The sequence below is a fragment of the Geotrypetes seraphini genome, chromosome 10, assembly GCF_902459505.1.
Source record: "Geotrypetes seraphini chromosome 10, aGeoSer1.1, whole genome shotgun sequence".
NCBI classification, from domain to species: Eukaryota; Metazoa; Chordata; class Amphibia; order Gymnophiona; family Dermophiidae; genus Geotrypetes; species Geotrypetes seraphini.
The window spans coordinates 95828705-95848344 of record NC_047093.1 but is presented as its reverse complement, the minus strand read 5'-3'; the positions used below and the strand labels follow the sequence as shown (position 1 = coordinate 95848344).

The 19640-nt window shown below is 45.4% G+C and overlaps 1 protein-coding gene across 2 annotated transcripts in view; it reads left to right on the top strand.

Moving 5' to 3' along the window:
• UAP1L1 (UDP-N-acetylglucosamine pyrophosphorylase 1 like 1) overlaps nt 1–2623 on the top strand; it is a 92643-nt gene extending 90020 nt beyond the window's left edge. Inside the window, exons 9-10 of one of the 2 annotated variants that reach the window (XR_004540958.1) lie at nt 1607–1763; nt 2085–2189. Coding sequence is in view for 1 of the 2 variants with exons in the window: in XM_033962105.1 (XP_033817996.1) it covers nt 2085–2171 (87 nt within the window). In the remaining variant the exon portion in view is untranslated. Of the gene's footprint in view, nt 1–1606; nt 1764–2084 lie in introns of both variants that reach the window. The other variant, XM_033962105.1, reaches the window with a different exon arrangement.
• Nucleotides 2624–19640: the final 17017 nt, after the last annotated feature.

Below are 19640 nucleotides of genomic sequence, written 5' to 3'. Positions count from 1 at the left end.
GGATAAACTGGACATACTGGCCTCACTTGTGTATGCTGGACACTACAGACATTTTTAACATATATTTTCCCTTAGCCTGGCCCAGCCTGTACCTTGCAGTCTGTGAACACATGTATTCTTTGAAATGCTAACCCAGCTGGCCTTTGCTGCAAAGTTTTGTCTCCATTCCCTGCTGGGAGGATACTTCTCCAAGGTTCTGCTGAGCTGTTATCAGTGCTGTATGACTTCACATATGCCAGGCACCCTGGAAAGCCATAAAACATTTATAACAAGCAAGGATCCCTGGCGTAGAGAGGCGTAGAGAGATGAGGGAGCTTGGTACCAAAACATTTACTGCCTGTCTCTGAAGCAAGTTATGGGAATCAAGAAAAGCTGGGGTGCTAAAAGGTCACCCTTGCCAACTTTCTGCATACAAGGACGCCATCCTGAAGATTTACAGTAAAACCACAAATTAGCATCTGCAAGGTGATAAGGATCTCAGAGCTGGAGGAAGAAAGTTCATGAAGAATTCTCTGTTTCTGCTCGGGCCCCTCTACTGGGGAGGGGGGGGAAGTGAGAGAGGCATGGACTGTGGGGAGGAATAGTTAGGTATACATTTTTAACAATCCACGCATCACAGGTAAAACCAGAGAGAAATTCACTTGGGTATGCCAGCAGGGACATGCTAGCCCCCTGCTCGGCATATGGGTGTAGGTTCTACTCTCCATTGCATATTCTGAACTGACAATATATTTCTTTCTGCTATGCCTTTGCTGCTGTAATTTTGTAAGTCTTTATACTAACAATAAAAATATTGTCTGTTTTGGAAAATACAATGTCGTCTCGTAGTCATTCCAATGAGGTAAAATAAGCAGCATTTACTTCATAGTACTTTGGTATAAACTGAGGAGCCACAGCATAGCCCAGAGATACAGGAGAGCCAAAAATATTTACATGATGCATTCTACACAACTTTCAATTAGAAGTGAATAACCCACTGGTTAAAGACTCGTATGCCTTTCTATTAGAAAAAAGATTAACGAAGTAAGAACCTGATTTTCCTGTAGGCACAGAGACCCACAAAGATTTTCAAAAAGAAAGTATGCACATACTTTCCATTTAAAAATCTGGTACTTTAAAACAGTCTGAAAAATGACTGCCTTATGTCTAAATTCTGGCTAATGAAAAGCATTATTTTAAAATGGCTCTTAGCGCAAAGGAAGCTATGTGTGTCATTGAATTTCTTTATGATATTTTGGCTATATTTTATACATGTGGCTTTATTATAGACAATTCCAAATTTGGGGAGATGGGGACTACTGAAACAATAAAGACATCTAGTGATGCGTTTCACAGAATCTCTGGCCAGGATGTAGGCCCTCAAAGATTAAGGGCTCTTTTTACAAAGCCGCGCTAGGGCCTTAACGCGCGGAATAGTGCGCACGCTAGCCGCTACCGCATCCTTTTGAGCAGGCGGTAGATTTTCTGCTAGCGCACTCTATAGCATGCGCTAATCCAGTGCATGCATTAAAATGCTTAGCGCACCTTCGTAAAAGGGGCCCTAAATGCAGGTATAGAATTGAAACAAGAATTACTGCATTTAAGTTTGTTACTTTATCTTCAAAAGTGATCTCAACAGGAAAAGCAAGATCCAAGGAACACAAGAAGATACAAAAATCCTGAGGCAACCAATGAAGGACCTCAGAAACAACATGGTCAATTAAAACAAGAAGCGGCATGAATTTAAAATGGGAGCAATAAACCAGAGAAGAACAAACCCAGAGGTGGGGGCTGTACCAATCAAAATGTGGAAACTGGAATGATAAGAATCAGAGTTAGGAATGTGCTGCGTATAAACAGATGTCAGGATGGGGCCCTCAAAAGCTTAGAGGTGCAATTTAAGGCCAGCTCACTCCTGACTATGCTGATTGGCCTCTTGTCAGGTTGCTGGGCTGGGTGAACCTTCAGTCTGATCCAACATGGCATGACTTATGTTCTTATTAGAGGCATCTTTACTATTAATAGTTAAATTTTTTGTCTTTATCACAGGTCTACACAGAGAAATCAGATGCTATGTAATGCTGAATTTCCCTTTCTTGTTGCAGAATTTGGAATTATACCTGAAGGGCAAAGACTTTCCTTCCACATTTATGCTGGATGAAGACCAAGCACATGCTCTGGGAAAGGCATGAACTAGAAGCATTTCTATGGACGAGTGCTAGCTTCCTTTTTGGAAGCATGGGTTATAAATTAATGAAGTGTGTTGATAACCAAAAGGTTGTATGGGTGGAGTTTCGGAGGGCTGCCAAATTTAGCAGAAATTGTGTTTACATTTTTTTTTAAAAATTAAGATTATATTTTGATGGGTATAAACATTTGTACTGTAGCACAGCTATTATCTGTTTCATAAGGTATATTTGTTTTCCCAGCAGCTCTATTCAACTGTGAAGTAACTTTTTTAATGCTTTAACTGTTAAACTGCTTTAAACCTAACTGCTTTAAATATATAACTTAATATGCCAGACACCAAGAATACTGTTCAGTAAAATTTTAGAGCTTATTAGCAGTTAGTAATCAAAGTAAGCCATTCCTTTCTGATAGCTATGAAACAGTTTAATATCTCATATTAAAGGAAAAACCTGTATGCTTTGTGGAGTACAGTCAACTCTGACATGCTGCACAGTTGGATGACTTAAGAACTTACTGGGTCAGATCAATGGTCATTCTAGTCCAGTATCCTGTCTTCACGGTGGCCAATCCAGGTCACAGGTACCTGGCAAAAACCCAAATAGTAGAAACATTCCATGCTATCGATCCAAGGCAAGCAGTGGCTTCCTCCAGGTCTTTTGCTCCAGGAACTTGTCCAAACCTTTTTTAAACCCAGCTACATTAACTGCTCTTACCACATCCTCTGGTAATGCATTCCAGAGCTTAACTATTCTATAAGTGAAAAAATATTTCCTCCTATTAGTTTTAAAAGTACTATATCTTCTTGTAACTTTGAATGTCCCCTAGTCTTTGTAATTTTTGATGGGAGTAAAAAATCGATCCACTTGTACTCTTTCTACACCACTCAGGATTTTGTAGATTTCAATCATATCTCCCTTCATCCTTCTCTTTTCCAAGCTGAAAAGCCCTAACCTCTTTAGTCTTTCCTCATATCACATGTCATAGTGAGTAAGACAAGGGGGTGGGTGTCTGAAAAACCTTGGATCTGCCAAGTGCTTCCAAGTGACACATTTCACAGAATAGCTGGCCAGGATGTAGATGGCCACTAAGGTAGTGACCCTCGAGGATTAAATGCTAGTATAGAATTGAAACAAGAATTGCTGCAGCTAAGTTTATTGTTACGTTATCTCATATGAGGAATTCCATCCCCTTTATCATCTTGGTTGCACTTCTTTGAAACTTATCTAGTTTTGCTATATATTTTTTGAGGAAAAGCTTCAAATTTTTCCCCGTCCCCGCAGGAACTCATTTTCCTGACTCATCCCCACTAGTTCTTTTCCTGTTCCTGCCTCATTCCTGCAAACTCCATCCTCACCTATACAAGTCTCAAACACTTTAAATTATAAGGATTCTTTTTTTTTGTATGTGATTTTTGTTTGTGTTTCTGTTTGAAGGGTAGCAGATTTTGTTAGTGGTGGGGGTGTGGGGGGGAGGAGCTCCTGCATACTGTGTCTCGGAGCCCATAAGAGTCCAGCGCCCTGAATTTCTTGTTTTTGTTTTGGTTCTGTTGGGTCCTCTCCAACTATAGGTGGGTTTGAGCTGATTGGCCTTTATTTGTACTACATACTGAATTTTGTTCTTTCTTCTCTGTAGTGGTATATTTGTACTGTCAATACATCCATGTTCTTTTTCACTTATTGGTTGATTTTTACTTCATTATGCATACCATTGATTTATACTAATATAGGGAGTGAGAAAGGGGGACAGAGAACTGTTTTGGTACATTTTACAAGTTCACAACTCATGGAACAAGAGCATACTAGAGTTTTTCAGTATGACGTTAATTGGTGTTGCATTTTCTTTGTACTAGTTCAAGATTATCAGCCTCAAGTCCTTGGGGGGGGCGGTCGTTATAGGGGATTATATTGTAAAATTCTTTAACAATTTCTTTGACTTGTTGATTTCACTGTTGCGTCATCTGTTTGTTCAATAAAAATTGTTTTAAATTAAAATCATAAGTGTTTGAGGACTGTGCAGTTAAGGAAGAGCTTACAGGAATGGGGAGGGACAGCAACAAAACTTGTGGGGACGGGACGGGGAAACTGAGTTCCCGTGGGGATGGAGAAAAAATTGTCCCCATGTAATTCTCTAGAAAAGCAACCAGAATTGAATGCGATATTCAAGGTGAGGTTACACCATGGAATGATGCAGAGGCATTATAATATTCTTAGTCTTGTTTACCATCCCTTTTCTAATAATTCCTTGCATTTTTTTTTTTGCCTGTTTGGCTGCTGCCATACATTGGGCGGAAGGTTTCAGTGTATTGTCTACAATGAAACCCAGATCTTGCCTGGCACCGAAGTCAGGCTTACCGGTCTATAATTTCCTGGATTTTCCCTGGACCCCTTTGGAATCCTTTTTAAAAATTGACGTAACATTGGCCACCCTCCAATCTTCAGGTACAAAAGATGATTTTAGTGACAGGTTACAGATCACTAACAGCAGATCAGCAATTTCATGTTTGAGTTCTTTCAGTACCCTGAGATGTTCATACCACCAGTCTGGATGATTTATCACTCTTTTAACTTGTCAATTTGGTTTAGTACATCTTCAGGCTCATCGAGATTTCTTTCAGTTCCTCTGCATCATCACCCTTGAAAACCATTTCCTATTCAGGTAGGTCTCTTACACCTTTCTCTTGTAAAGACCAAAGCAAAGAATTCATTCAGTCTCTCCACTATGGCCTTATCCTCCCTAAGTGCCCCATTTGCTCCTTGATCATCCAACAGTTCCACAGATTCCCTCACAGGTTTTCTGCTTCTGATGTACCTAAAAAGAATTGTTTTGAGTTTTTGTCTCTGGCAAGTTTCTCTTATAATTCTTTCTTAGCTTTCTTTATCAATAACTTTTGCCAGTGTTTATGTCTCTTCTTATTTTTTTCAATTTGATCCTTTTTCCAATCTTTAAAGGATGGGTTTTTGGCTGTAATAGCCTCTTTCACTTCATTTTTGAGCCATGCCGGCTCTCATGTCCTCTTCTTTTCACCTTTGTTAAAACGTGGAATACATCTAGTCTGGACTTCCACAATGGTATTTTTAAATAACGTCCACACCTGGTTTACAGTCCTAACATTTGCCACCAATTGTTTTAGCTTCTTTTTAACCATTTCCTCATTTTATTATAGTTGCCCTTTCAAAAATTAAGTGCTGCAATAGTAAATTTCTTTAGCGACATCACTCCAGATTTCAGCATTTTAATGTGATATATGTACTGAAGATATAGGATTCCATACTGTAGCTTTTCCTTCCCACTAGTCACGAATCTGCAGAAGGGTATCACTCAAAGTCTGAACTTCTGCAGTGGAGGACAGCTTCTTTAGTTTTTTCTAAGTGAGCTTAGAAGATGTGGTCAGATCTTCTCTGCTTCATTTTATTTTTTTTAGGCGTTTTTCGATATCTACTTTCAAATTTTTCTGCATGGCTTCAGTGCTCGGAAGTCCCCTCTTTGGGTTATTCTGCTGGGGAAAGGACACAGTCTGTGTGGGTGGATTGCTACATCCAAGCCAATCTCTGAGTACCTATGGAGCCAGCTTGCTTCATGTTCCTTCAGGAGCTTGGGGTCAGTTCCCCTGGGAGCCAGTTCACCTGCTGACTTGTCAGAGGCTTAAGCGCATGTGGGACCCCTGTATAACAACCCTCAGGGTGTCAGGTAGACAGCTGCAAAGTTTCTCCCCCCAGCACGTCGCATAGATTTCCGGGGGTGAGAGTCTGTGGTCAGGGTCCACCTGACCAGAGGCCCGAAGATCTCCATCAACAGACCTGTACTAGCTATCTCCTGAGGCGGAAATCCTTTGCTTGCTGGCAGGCTGCTGCAAGCTGACATGCACCAGAAGTCATAGTGAGTACTCCCATTATTCCCTATGAGGAAAATGGGGGGGGTGGGGGTGGAGGTCTGAAAATCCCATTTTTGAGGGTGTCTTTGGTTAGGTTCTTCCACCTTCAAATCCCCTTTTTCAATTTTTTTTTGTTTTTAGTTCAACTGCAATGGGCTGTTTTTGGTGCAAATTTTATGGTTGTAGCCATCTTGGATTTTTAGCTATTTCTTTTCCAATGTCCTTTTTTCTGCCTCAAACCCCCTTATTTTGACATCTATAATGGATGCCCCAAGTCAGTCTAGCCCTAATTCCTACATTTTTTGTGCAGATTTGCCAGCTGAGGAGTGACTGTGTTCCACATACTGCAGGGCACGAGTGGAAGGGGCAGGAGCTTTAGGCTCAGCCTCTGGCCTTGGAACCCCAAAGAGTCCAGAAAGCCCAGTCTGCAAGGAATAGATCCTGCTCAGGAGGCCACGAACAACAAGGGAATAAAACAGAAGCATGTGGTGGTGGAGGAGGCCCTATTTACCCAGTCTGCGGTCTTGCAGGGGTTCATGGGGCCTCTGGTGCAAGGCTTTTCCAATTTTGTCAGCCTTTTATGGATTGCCTACTTAATGCGCTGTGCTACCTATGAGCATGCTGGTCTCTCATGCTTTAGGGCCCGGAGAGGCGTGCAGTTGTTGGCGTATTATCCAAATATCACTTGGCTTTTGAGGGGGGCGCTCAGATTGCGACCCCGCTGCATAGCTATTTCCATCTTGGGACCTTAATGTTCTGAAGGGCCTCACTCGGGCTCCGTCCCTCTTGGATCTCACTGATAAGACCATGTTTTTGGTTGCTATTGTCTTAGCAAGACAGATCTCAGAGTTACAGGCCCTTTCCTGTAGAGAACTCTTCCTCCGGTTTATGTGGTTTGGTGTTTTCTCTGTGGACAGTACCTTCCTTTCTATGTCTTTGCTAGAGTGAAAGATTAGGTTCTTACCTTGCTAATCTTCTTTCTGATAGAAGACTTAGGATTCTGTATGTCCCACCCTATTCAGACCTTTGGTTTGCCCGATTCCTGTCTCGGACTTTACTAATGTCCCTCTCAGGACCCCTTCTCCTGTATCTAAGAATTTTCACAGACTAAACTACAGGAACTTAAGGGCTTCTATTCCCTTTCTCCTTTTTGAGGGGGTGGGTTCATGGCTCCTAATAGTTGCACTTAGCAGGTTGATTGCTAGCTACTCATGTGCGTAATTTGTTGTTCAACAAAAAATTGTTAGTCACTGTTCTTTTATCTTAAGTTACAGAACAGAATATGGTTTGTTGCTGGGAAATTCCCCGTGCCCTTCCTCTTTTCTTATGTTTCAGTGGTGTTCGATTGCTTTGGCACCAACTGAAGAGGGTACTGTTCTCCACTGCAGAAGGGGAGGAGTTCAGAGTTTTAAAGTGACACCCTTCTGCAGATTTCCGACTAGTGGGAACAGCTACAAAATAGAATCCTATGTCTTTTATCAGAAAGAAGATTATCAAGGTAAGAACCTAATCTTCTATTAGCACAAAGTAACCCCAATCCCTGCTTCTCTGTACAAATACTGTTTACTGTAAATGAACACTTTGAAGGTGAAAGTTAGATGATACATGTGGCTGATGGCTATCAGCATATTTTGGGTATATTGTACCTTCAACCAAATATGAGTAGTAATATCTCACCACAATAGAACTCTTTAAGTGCCTTATTAAGACTACAGAATAAGTCTTTTTTAAAAGCAGTTTTAAAGCATTTAGATCTAATCTCTGCCATTTGCCAAACTATATTCTGCTACAAGAAGCATCCCAAGGCAGCCAATTGTAAAGCAGAAATTATTTGAATAATTTAAACCATAACAATGGCATTGTCCTTAATGTGTACTGATTTGTCCTTCAAAAAATGTTATGTTTTGCAATATTATGAGACTGATGCATATTTGTATTATGCTGGCAATTTGATTAGTTGTTCTAACTCTTATTATATTAGAACAGCATTCCAGCACTTAAGGTTCTACTGTATGGTAGAAGTAGCCCAGTTGGTTCTGGAGAAAACGGTAGTCCTTTCAGGTTGAGAACACTGGCCTACTGCTGAGGGGAGAGGAGAGGGAGCCAAGTCCCCTATGTGCTATCCTGAATGGGGGCACTGAAGGAACAGCTGGAAGGTGAAAAAACAAAATTGCAGAGCCTGTGTGATGCAGTGCAAATATAAATATTGGCCCCTGGGAGCTGATTCCATGATGTGCCACTAGTTGAGGGAACTGTTATTGGAACAACATCAGGATGATTCAGAAATTGATGTATGCCATCTTTCAAGAATAAACAAGTTGAGAACTCAAGATTATGGGACTAGCGTGGACTGAAAAGTCAATCGTTCTTATGGTGATCCAATAAAAGCTATGACAATCTGTTGAGAATCCAGGCCTTGCATTTTCGATATCCTGGGTTTATAGCATTTAGTAAAGAGGTGCTTTGAGGCTGATCAGGCCAGCATTGTTCACCCATCTGGAATTACATTGTGCCGATGTTCCATGTACGGAGGCTGCATCTAATCGTGCTTTGAGCAGAGACAGTCTTAACATTTGCTGACTCTTTCCTATCTCTGACACAGTGACTATGCCCAGCTGTAGCTGAAAGATGAAATTTAAGGAACATCACAGTCCAGTGATAGTGTCTCATACTATTCATTCCCTAAGAGTGGGCACGAGGTCAGGCTACAGCTGCAATCAAAATCCTACTTTTTTAAGTGAAAAATATGAATCTTGTTAATTTTTTAAAATACAGTACATTGTGAAGATTGGAATTACTGTGTTTTAGCTAACTTTTAGCTAACATGTCAATATTAGGTTTGACATAACTTTTCCTCCTCCTCCTCTCTCAAATCCTAAACAAATGGAATTACTTATGCAATACAAACTTGAAAGAAAAGGTTGACATTGTAACAAACTCACAAAGCTCATAACCCACTTTTTTTTTCTGGATAGATTTAGGTTTTTTTTATACAAACGCATGGTGCTTTGGTTGTGCAGTGTTTCATACCTTTAGTGGACAAGGATTGGGTGGGATACATTTCTGTTTGCATAATATAGTTCTGTAATTGCATGGAAGGTGGTGTGTTTTTAAGGGTTTGTTATAGGGGAAGGGATCTCCTTCAGTGGCTGGGATGTAGCTAAACTCTTTCATTGCACCACCCATTCCATTAATCTACAAGGTATTAATTTGCTTCTTAAATGTTACTTAAGCTATTTAGGGACTCATTTTGAAAGCACTTAGACACAGAAAGTACCATAGGTTTCTGTGGTACTTTGTGGGGCAAATTCTATATATGGTGTCCCGATTTTAGGCAGTGGTAGGCATCCTACTGCTGTCTAACCAGCCAATATAAAAAAACCCCAAAAAAACCTTAGGCAGGCCGCTTGATAAGACATATGTCACGGGTGCAGGGAAGCACCTAGGATGCTTAAGCTCCCCCAAGGCTGAGCATGGTTTCGCCCGGAAGTGGCCTTGTGCAAGCTTATGCAGACATAGGTGTCTCCCTAGGGCCGCAATAGGCTCCTGAAAGGTAGGCCTCTAAAATGCTGGCCTACATTTCAAATAGATGCGGCCGCTAAGCTGGTGGCAGCAAGGAAATCTCCCTGCTGTGATCAGCTGAGCGGCTGCAGCAGGGACCTCTAAACCGTACCGCAAGTCAGCCAGCAGAAGGGATGCCCATTTCTCCTGCCACCACCCCCGAACCCCTTCAAAACTGTCCAGGGCAGGAAGGATGCCAAATTCCTCCTGCTGCCACCCCTAAACTCCAACCTGACACTGTCTGCGGCATGAGAGATGCCCAATCCCTCCTGCTGATACCCCAGAACCCCCCCTTGAAGTCCCCCGGCAGGAGGGCTGCCCACTCCCTCCTGCCAGCATACACCACCCCCTGAGAGCCGACCCCAGCATCCACCCATCCCAGCACCACAACCCCCCCCTGACACCCCAACCCTCCCCCCAGTACCTTCTGTAGTTCAGCTGGCCGGAGGGATGTCTGAGCCTCCTTCCTAGTGTATTCTGGGATGCACTGGGAGTGGCCTAAGACTCTGGTTGGCCCATGAGAGTGACTTTTATTATCTGGTCAATTGGAGTCTTAGGCCACTCTCAGTGCATCCCAGAATACACTTGGAAAGAGGCTAAAGACTCTGGTTGGCTCAGATGCCTAAGGCCTCTCCCCAGTGCATCCCAGGATGCACTGGGACGGGAAAGGCCCATCATTGTGAAGAGGCTGGCCTGGCGGCCAGAGGGAGTAGTAGGCATCCCTCCAGTTCATCGAACTACAGAAAGCACTGGGGGGGTGTCCGGGGGGGGGGGGGGTTGGGGTGCTGGGTTGGGTCTGAGGGGGTGCCAGGATGGGGGGTTCCATTCAGGGGGAGGGGGCCTGCTGGCAAGAGGGAGGCTGCTTTATTTTCACTATGGGCTTCCTGTGTGACTAACATCACAAGCATCACAGTGGGAGGGACAAAATAGAATACTTTGTACTAGATCCACAGCTCTACCACAAAATATCACACAAAAATACCACAGCAATCAATGAGCATGCAAATTACTTCCATGTTAAAATTGTGGCAGTAATGCATAGCTCATTGATTGTCACGCTTCCTGTCAGTGATGATACCTCCATTCCTTCTGAACCCCACCCCAAGGATGTACCATGTTGGGCATGGTGCCACTATTTTCTAAGATGGTAGCGCCAGAGGAATGAGCAAGTGAGCATCACTCCTGCCTCTTCTGTGAGGTACGTTGAGTTGGTTGGAAGAGGGATAAAGGGGGAAGGGTACTGTTAGACACCAGGGATTTTTTTTTTTTTTTTTTAAGAAAGGTTTAGTTTCAAGGAGAGGGATAGGGTGGGCTACTAGACTACTTGGGAAATATCTTGAGCTGCGAGGGGGGATATCAGTTTTACACCCTGGTATTAATTTTCTCACAGTTGTCATACAAGCAAAGCTGTTTTGTTTAGGGTTTTTAATGCCATTGGATAGCAAATATACTAACTTTAAATGCAGTTGTAAGGGTTTCTATGCAAGTTAAACTGGTGCTAAAACCTTTAGAATTTGAAATGTAGTTAGTGCAAACAAATTTCCCTCTCTAAGCTCATTGGTTCATGGGTACAGTTTAATATTCTTTGCCAGTGTTCTCCATCCTGGGAAAGGTTGATGACTTGTGGTATCCATCTGCTTGCCTTGCTTATTCTACTTAGGTTGTTTTCCTGCAACTGACCCTTGTTGTAATCGGTTTTAAACCAGTGCAAACAGCGACCATCATCTCATTAACAAACCTGAAATCTCTCTTTTTTTTTTTTTTTTAAAGTCCCGCGAGTCCCCCTGACCATGACTTTTGAAGCAACTTACATATGGTTAGAGGTTCCTGAAAACAAGGAGGGTCTTTGTGTTGGAAGTGGGAGGCAAGATGGTTATAATAATCGGTATGTCTCACAGATATTAAAATTATTTATCAAGAGGAAGAAAATTAGTTGGTTTTTGTTTTAAAAAGTTGCTTATTTAAGAGCCAGGACACAACAGAAACTTCATGTGCTTATGTTCACGCTGACTTACTCTTTTTTTTCTTTTAAGGCATAAAAAAGAGACATCCCTGAGGTTATAAATATACAGTAGACTCTCGGCTATCTGGCACTGATGGTGATTGGTAGATACTGGATAACTTTTTCTAGCTGCTTGAGAGTTAATGCAAAACATACTATAGCAGCGGGTAGCCGTCCTGAAAACACCCCTCCTTCCAAACAGCCCCTGAAGGAGCCAGTTCTGACCTCCTCCCCCCCCCTCCCTTGGCCCCGAAGCAGCAGCACCAACTGATCCTAACAACCCTCCCTCCCTTCCTTGGCCCTGAAGCCGCAGCATCATCCAATCCCGACAATCCTTACCGAGGCAGTAGCAGAAGCCGATGAGTAGAAGAAGTGCAGTAAACAGGCTGCTTCTGGCCATATCTATCAGGGCCTTTCTTCTGCTGTGTCGGAAGTGCTGTGGCAGAGAACAGGCCCTGCCAGGGATGCCAGAAGCAGCCTGTTTACAGCGCTGCTTCTATTCATCGGCTGCTGCTACTGCCTTGGTAAGGGAGGGAGGGGGTGTCAGAATTGGCTGAAGCTGCTGCTTTGGGGGCCTGGAGGGAGTGGTAGGGTGGATGTTAGGAGGTTGTCTGAGGAGCACGGAATACATTTTTTTGGCCAGTTGTTTGAGTGCGCCAGTTAATTGAATGCTGGATAGCTGAGATTCTACTGTACATCTGATTTGTTCTCACTTTTATGTGTTACTTAATTTGTGATATGTTCATAGATTTAATTCTTTATGCTGCACCTTTTCCATATAGCTTCTTCTGAGAATCAAGCTGTGTAAGTAATATTGTGGTGACTGTTGTAATCATGGGATTAGGAATGAAGTGACAGCACTGATGGCTTTAAGTTGGCACAAAGTAGTTATATATCATTATGCATGACCCCATGACTTGCTAAAAATTGTCTTCAGAGTCAAAAAAGTGTTTGTTTGCTCTGTTCTGTAGTTAGTTCAAAGCTAAGTGGACCCAGCAAGAGATGTTGGTTTGGGGTACTACAACAAAGAAAAGACCTGCCAGTAGTGTTGGGTGCACAGTGCCCAGACCTGGACTTAGGGAGGAATGAATGTGCTAAGCCAATCCAGATCATAAGGGATAAAGCATAGCCAAAAGATGTCCTGTTTCATAGTGAACATGTCCTTATTAAGCACCTATAAATTTATATTTATATTTTTATACATATTCATATTTTATATAAACTGACAGCTAGTATAAATTGAAAATACTAAAAAGCTCTACTCAATCATTGATCAATTAATTAACCATTATGAACCAGCCTTCAGTAATATAAAACAATTTAAAAACATGACCATAGCATAAAGAAAATACACTCCCTTCCCCCCTGTTTTTAAATAGGAACCTTAGAAAAGAGAAGAAACACCAAATAATTATATATCCCATGTCCTTAAATAATTAAACACTCCATTAAGTATAAATTACTTTTCTAAAATTTATCCATAAAAATTATGAAATTAAAATCAAAACTAGATTTATCCCAGGACAAGCAGGCATGATATTCTCACATGTGGGTGATGTCATCTACGGAGCCCCGATGCGGAAGCATTTTCAAGCAAACTTGATTGAAGATTTAAGTTTGCTCTGCTGCTCCATGCATGCGTGCCTTCCTGCTCCACTAGGGGCGCATCCCCTCGTGGTCTCCAGTTCAAAATTTTCCGCTGATCCTAGAAGTCGTGTTTTTTCAGGCTCTGCCCCAACAGCCTTCTAGCACCGCGATTTTTTCTTGTTTTTTCTTGATTTAGTCGCTGTGCGCAAAGTTTTTCTTCTTTCAACTGTTCCTGCTTCGTTTTTCACCGACCCAGAGGCTTCCGGGTCCTCGTGGCCGCGTGGCTATTCGAGCCGCGGCCACTTTCGATTCTATGTCCCGGCCATTGATCGGCTTTAAAAAGTGCTCCCGGTGCGAGCGGCTTCTTTCCATCACAGACCCGCATCGCCGGTGCATCCTCTGCCTGGGGGCCGCTCATCCAACCGACTCCTGCCCCCAGTGCGCTACTTTCCAGAACCGGGCCCTCCGTCGAAGGAAAGCCCGCATGGCGGATCTTTTCGCCCCGGACCAACCCTCTACCTCGGCCTCGAGGTCGGCCCTGGCCTTGACCTCGGCCCCAAATACCTCGGCATCGCCTCGAGACTCGAACCCGAAGTCCTCGGGGCAACAGAAAACCTCGGCTCCGGGTAAGTCCCCTCTTTCCTCTTCAGGTTCTGTACCAGCGAAGAAACCAGCCTCGGGGATGCTGGCGACGCATGGCGGAAGTCCCATGCTTACAGCCCCGGCGAAGCCCTCCAAGCCTTCGGGCTGTGCCTCCACCACACGGGAATACTCTGATACGAGGTCGCCCCTGGTGGAGTGCACCGAGGCAGTGGACATGCCTTCGATGCTGTCCGTGCCCGTCTTCCAGGACCTACTCCGAGCGATGATCTCGTCGGAGCTGTCCGCTGCAATGGCCCAATTACAACCGACCTCGACCCCGCATGTGCCAGACCAGCCTGAGCCTCGCGTCGAGCTACCTCGAAGAAAAGCCCGCAAGCTTCGCCGCATTTCATCCTCGGACTCCTCACCGAGGCACCCGAGGCGCTCCCCCTCCACAGACCGCCACGGTGCAAAGCGTCGTGCTAAAACGACAGAAACCTCGAACCGCCGTACCTCCAAGAAGGCCCGGGGTTCCCCCACTCTACGAGGCCATTCTCCTACACCTCGTACGGGACCACTAAGGGTGGCTGAGTTATCACTCTCCAACCCGCGCATCCTAAACTAAACTAAACTAAACTAAATCTTGGGTTTATATACCGCATCATCTCCGCAGATGGAACTCGACACGGTTTACATGGTTAGGGAAGGGACGGAACTCCAATGGAATTATATAAGTAAGAGAGAAGAGAGGTTAGGTGTGAGAGTGCCAGGAAGGGGACGGGGTTACGTTTTGGAGAAGAGCCAGGTCTTCAGATGCTTACGGAATGGTAGAAAGGGGCTCAAATTGCGGAGAGGGGAAGGGAGACTATTCCAGAGCTGAGCGATTCTGAAAGGGAGGGAAGACCCAAGTTTACCAACAAGGGAGATGCCTTTTAAGGAGGGGTAGGATAGTTTTAATTTTTGCGTGGATCTAGTGGAGATTGGATTTGAGGAATTCCAGGATAGAGGGATAAGAAGAGGAAGTATACCGTGGAGGATCTTGAAGGTTAGGCAGACACATTTAAAGTGGACCCTGGAAATAACGGGAAGCCAGTGGAGCTTGGACAGGAGCGGTGAGACATGGTCAAATTTACTTTTTGAGAAGATAAGTTTGGCCGTGGTGTTCTGGATTAGTTGGAGTCTGTGAAGGCTTTTCTTTGTTAAGCTTAGGTAAATGGAATTGCAATAATCCAATCTGGAGAGGATGATGGATTGTACGAGGACGGCGAAGTGTTTTTGGTGGAAGCAGGACCTCACTTTCCTCAGCATGTGAAGGCTGCAAAAGCATTTTTTTATCAGGGAGTTGAGGTGGTCGTTGAAGGATAATGATGAATCTATGGTGATGCCCAGAACTTTGCTAGAGAACTCCAACTGTAGAGAGGAGCCTGTGGGCAGTGGGATGGAAGTGGGTAATTGATCAAGTTTAGGGCCGAGCCATAGTAGTTTGGTTTTGGACTCGTTCAATTTCATTTGTACAGTGTGAGCCCAGGATTGAAGGTTGGTTATGCAAGAAGAAATGTTAGCTGCGAGATTGGTGAGGTTCGCGTCGGTCTCGAGGAGGACCAGGATATCGTCGGCGTAAATGTAGAGTGTTTCTAGGGGGGATAGGTGGAGGAGATTCAGGGAGGACATATAAATGTTGAAGAGGATGGGAGACAGGGGGGAGCCCTGTGGGACTCCACATGTCGGTTTCCATGGGGAGGAAGAGGAACCATGTTTGGTGACGGTGTAAGAGCGAGAACGTAAGAAGTTCGAGAACCAGTCAAGGACTGTAGAGCTAATGCCTATCTCGGAGAGTAGGAAGATTAGAATGTCGTGGTGGACAACGTCAAAGGCAGCAGAGAGGTCGAATTGAAGGAGAACGGCAAATTTTTTGTGAGAATGAAATTGTTGGATCTTCGAGACTAGGGAGGCCAGGAGGGTTTCGGTACTGAAGTTGGGTCTGAAGCCGTGTTGATAGGGTAGGAGGACAGAGAATCTTTCCAGGTAGGCTGAGAGTTGGGAGGAGACGATGGACTCAAGCAATTTGGTTAGGAGCGGAATGTTTGCTATTGGGCGATAATTGGATGGGGTGGAGGGGTCTAGGTCAGCTTTCTTCAGTAGGGGGGTCAGTGCAATGCGTCCCATTTCAAGGGAGAAGAGGCCCGATAATAGGGCAGAATTTATGAGTATGGTGAGAGAAGAGATGGCCTGTGCGGGTATTTTCTCAAATAGATAGGATGGAAATAGATCCAAGGTGCAGTTACAGGATTTCAGTTTCAGGCAGAGTTTGAGGACCTGCGATTCGGATATTTGCTCAAAGGCAGTCCAGGATCTATTGACTGGGACGGGGGTGGGGACCTTTGTAGTAGGATCGGGGGAGGCGGGCACCAGAGAATTGTAGGAGACTGCGGGAGGAAAGGAGCTTCTCAAGGCGGTGACCTTTCCATTGAAGAAGTCCGAACTCCCCCTCGGACCGGGACCCCGACCCGAGGTTGCAGGTATTCACCGAGGGAGTCCGGGTCGAGGTCACCGATTCGACATCGATCGGTACCCCGAACCCCGACATCGTCTCCGAGGGGCTCCTCGAGACGTCGGAGATCTACGACCCCGGAACACTTTCACAGTACTTCCCCGGTCTCGGAGCGTGGATCGGAGCAGGAACCTCGATACTCGAGGGAAGCCTCCCCATCCTTCTCCACCCGACGGAGGTCTCGTTCACCGACCCCGCACGGGGCCCCGGGAACATCCCGCCCATCCTTCACTCGCTTTGTCCAGGACATGGGCCATGCTTTGGACTTAGACCTCCAGTCCAACTCCAGATACTCTAAGGAGTACCTAGTGGAGCTGGATATGCCATCACTGCCCAGAGAGTCCCTTCGCTTACCACCTAACCCGGTACTCCAACAGGCCTTCTTCAGGATCCTGGAGACCCCCTACATGGTCACAGCCGTACCCTCCAAAATGGAGGCCAAGTACCGCACAGTACCCTACCTGGGATTCGAACAACCACAGCTCTCCCACCAGTCGCTGCTAGTAGAATCCTCCTTGAAAAAGGCTCACCCGTCCCGGGTCTCAGCAGCAGTCCCCCCAGGCCGAGAAGGCCGAACCCTGGATAAGTTCGGCAGGAGACTATACCAAAACGCAATGATGGCCTCTAGGGTGCAAAGCTACACTTTCACCTTCACATCCTACCTCAAACACCTCATTGGACTATTGAGAGCCTTTGAGACTGACCTACCGGCCTCCCGGCAAGGAGCGTTTGGCCTGATTTAGAGTCCCTCTCCAACCTGCGCCTCCATCTATTCCACGCGGCCTACGATGGCTTCGAACTCTCCTCCAGGGAGGCAGCCTTTGTTTTTTAACATTATATATAGAGATCTTTTCTGTTTTATGTAATTACTTAACAAATATTTATTTAGCTGTTATTAATGTATTACTAATATGACTATATGTTCTCTTATAATCTGTTTTTAATTGTACATCGCTTAGAATGTTTTAAATAGGCGATTCATCAAAAATAAAGTGAACTTGAACTATTGTCATGCGCTGACTAGCTTGGCTGCGCCTGGTCGACATGGACCCCAACTTGCAGGACCGGTTGGCTAACCTCCCCTGCGTGGGAAAAGAACTGTTCGATGACACTATCGAGGCGGCTACAAAACGCCTCTCCGAACACGAACGCTCGTTCGCCTCCCTCGTCCGGCAAAAGCCTAAACCGACCGCGTCCAGGCCGTTCAGGGCCCCTCCGCGCCGATACCCACAAAAATCCACTCCTGCCTTCTCGTGGCCTCCACCCAGGCGCCCGCAGGCCCACCATCGGGCTCTACCCAAGTCCCAACCACCTGCGACTACCAAACCATCCCCGTCCTTTTGACGGGATACGCGGAAGGGGGCAGGCCCCCTCCGCCATAGTCCCAGGCCTCCTTCCCATCGGGGGTTGCCTCAAAGCCTTTTACCCTCGCTGGGAACAAGTCACGTCGGACGCATGGTTCCTTGGCATGATCTCATCAGGATACTCTCTCAACTTTCGGGCCATTCCTCCAGACAACCCTCCAAGGAATTGCCCTCCCACCCGGACGCAGCTACCCCTGCTCCTCTCCGAAGCTCGAGACCTGGTTCGCCTGAGAGCAGTGGAGGAGGTTCCCCCCGACTACTCTCCAGGATCCAGATTCTGAAAACTGAGAAAATCTGCTTGAACTTTGTCCACTCCTGACAGTGCCACAAGATGTCTCTCCTCCCACCAGAAGAGAAGTTGAGCCTCCATGCTCGGAGAGGGCTTCCTCATGCCCCCTGTCGATTGACATAAGAAACCACCGTGGCATTGTCCGAGAAGACATGAATGGCTCAGTGACGGAGATAACTCTTAAAGTGGAGAAGAGCCAGCTGAATCGCTTGAAGCTCCAAGCGATTGATCAACTACTTGCACTCTGAGGGCACTCACTGACCCTGAACAGAGATAGTCATACACATCGCTCCCCAGCCTTTGAAACTCACATCAATAGACAGAATCACCCAATCCGAGATCCAGAGTGGAAGGCTCCTGCATAGCGAGAGGGGTCACAACCACCATGCAAGATAGTTCGTGCCACAGTTGTCCAGGGCAGGGGTGCATGTAATGGGCCCCACTGGGGGTTCCAGTGCGAAAGCAGTACATCCTGCAGTGAAAGCAGACCAAATGAATCGCATCGATTGTTACCACCATAGTCCCCAGAACCTGAAGGTACTGCCATGCCGTTGGGACCAGAGTGGCCAGAAGGACCCTGATAACCTGTCAAAGCTTCTCCTCCTGATGAGAGACATGCAGGAACACTTTGTTCTGTCTCATGTGAAATCGAACTCCCAGGTATTTCAGATCCTGCATTGGCTCGAGGTGACTCTTTCTGAAATTGATAACCCAGCCCAGGTGCTGCACCAACTGCACCACTTGATGAACTGCCTGACACCCTTCGAACTGCAAGGGAGCTCTGATCAACCAGTCACACAGATATGGGTGAACCAAGATATCCATGGTGCGAAGATGGGCTGCCACCACCACTATCATTTTGGTGAAGGTCCTGGGTGGTGTTGCCAACCCAAACGACATCGCTGCAAACTGGAAATGTTAGCCTAAGACATGAAACCTCAGATTCTTTCAGTGGTCCAGAAAAATGAGAATGTGGAGATACACCTCCATCAAATCCAGGGAGACTAGAAACTCTCCTGGCGCCACAAATGCTATCACTGAGCACACCGTCTCCATGTGGAAACAAGATCAGCGCTGCATTGATTGTCTTGAGATCCAGAATCGGTCTCCAATCGTCAGAGTCTTTCTTTGGAACAATGAAGTATATAAAGTAACTCCTAGAACCTGAGTCTCGCTCTAGAATGGGTTCTATGGCTGCAATTTTGAGCAATCTGCGGACTGTGGCCTGCAACCAATGTGCCTTCTGGGTGCAGTCCACTGTGTAATCCAGAAAATACTCGGTCAGAGGACAGAGAAACTCCAGTTTGTAGCCATCCCTGAGAACCTCCAAGACCCAACTGTAAGAAGTACCGTAATGGTGTGCCATTCTGCCAGAAAAGTTGACAACTGTACCCCTATGCGTAAGAGGTGAGGGGGGAGAGACACTGGACTGACATCAGAACTACTACTTTGCAAGCACAGCCTTATGACTCCCCGTGGATGGCTGATGTTGAGAACTGCTGAATCATGGTCTGGCAGAGAAAAGGGTGATAAGAATCTACATATTGAGGATCTTTCCCAGGTTTGGGGATCAAAGTGATTAAAGCATCTGTGGCTCCAAGAGGAAAAGAAGAATCTTCCACACAAGTGTCAAATAACGTACCATCACACCTGGAATATGATAA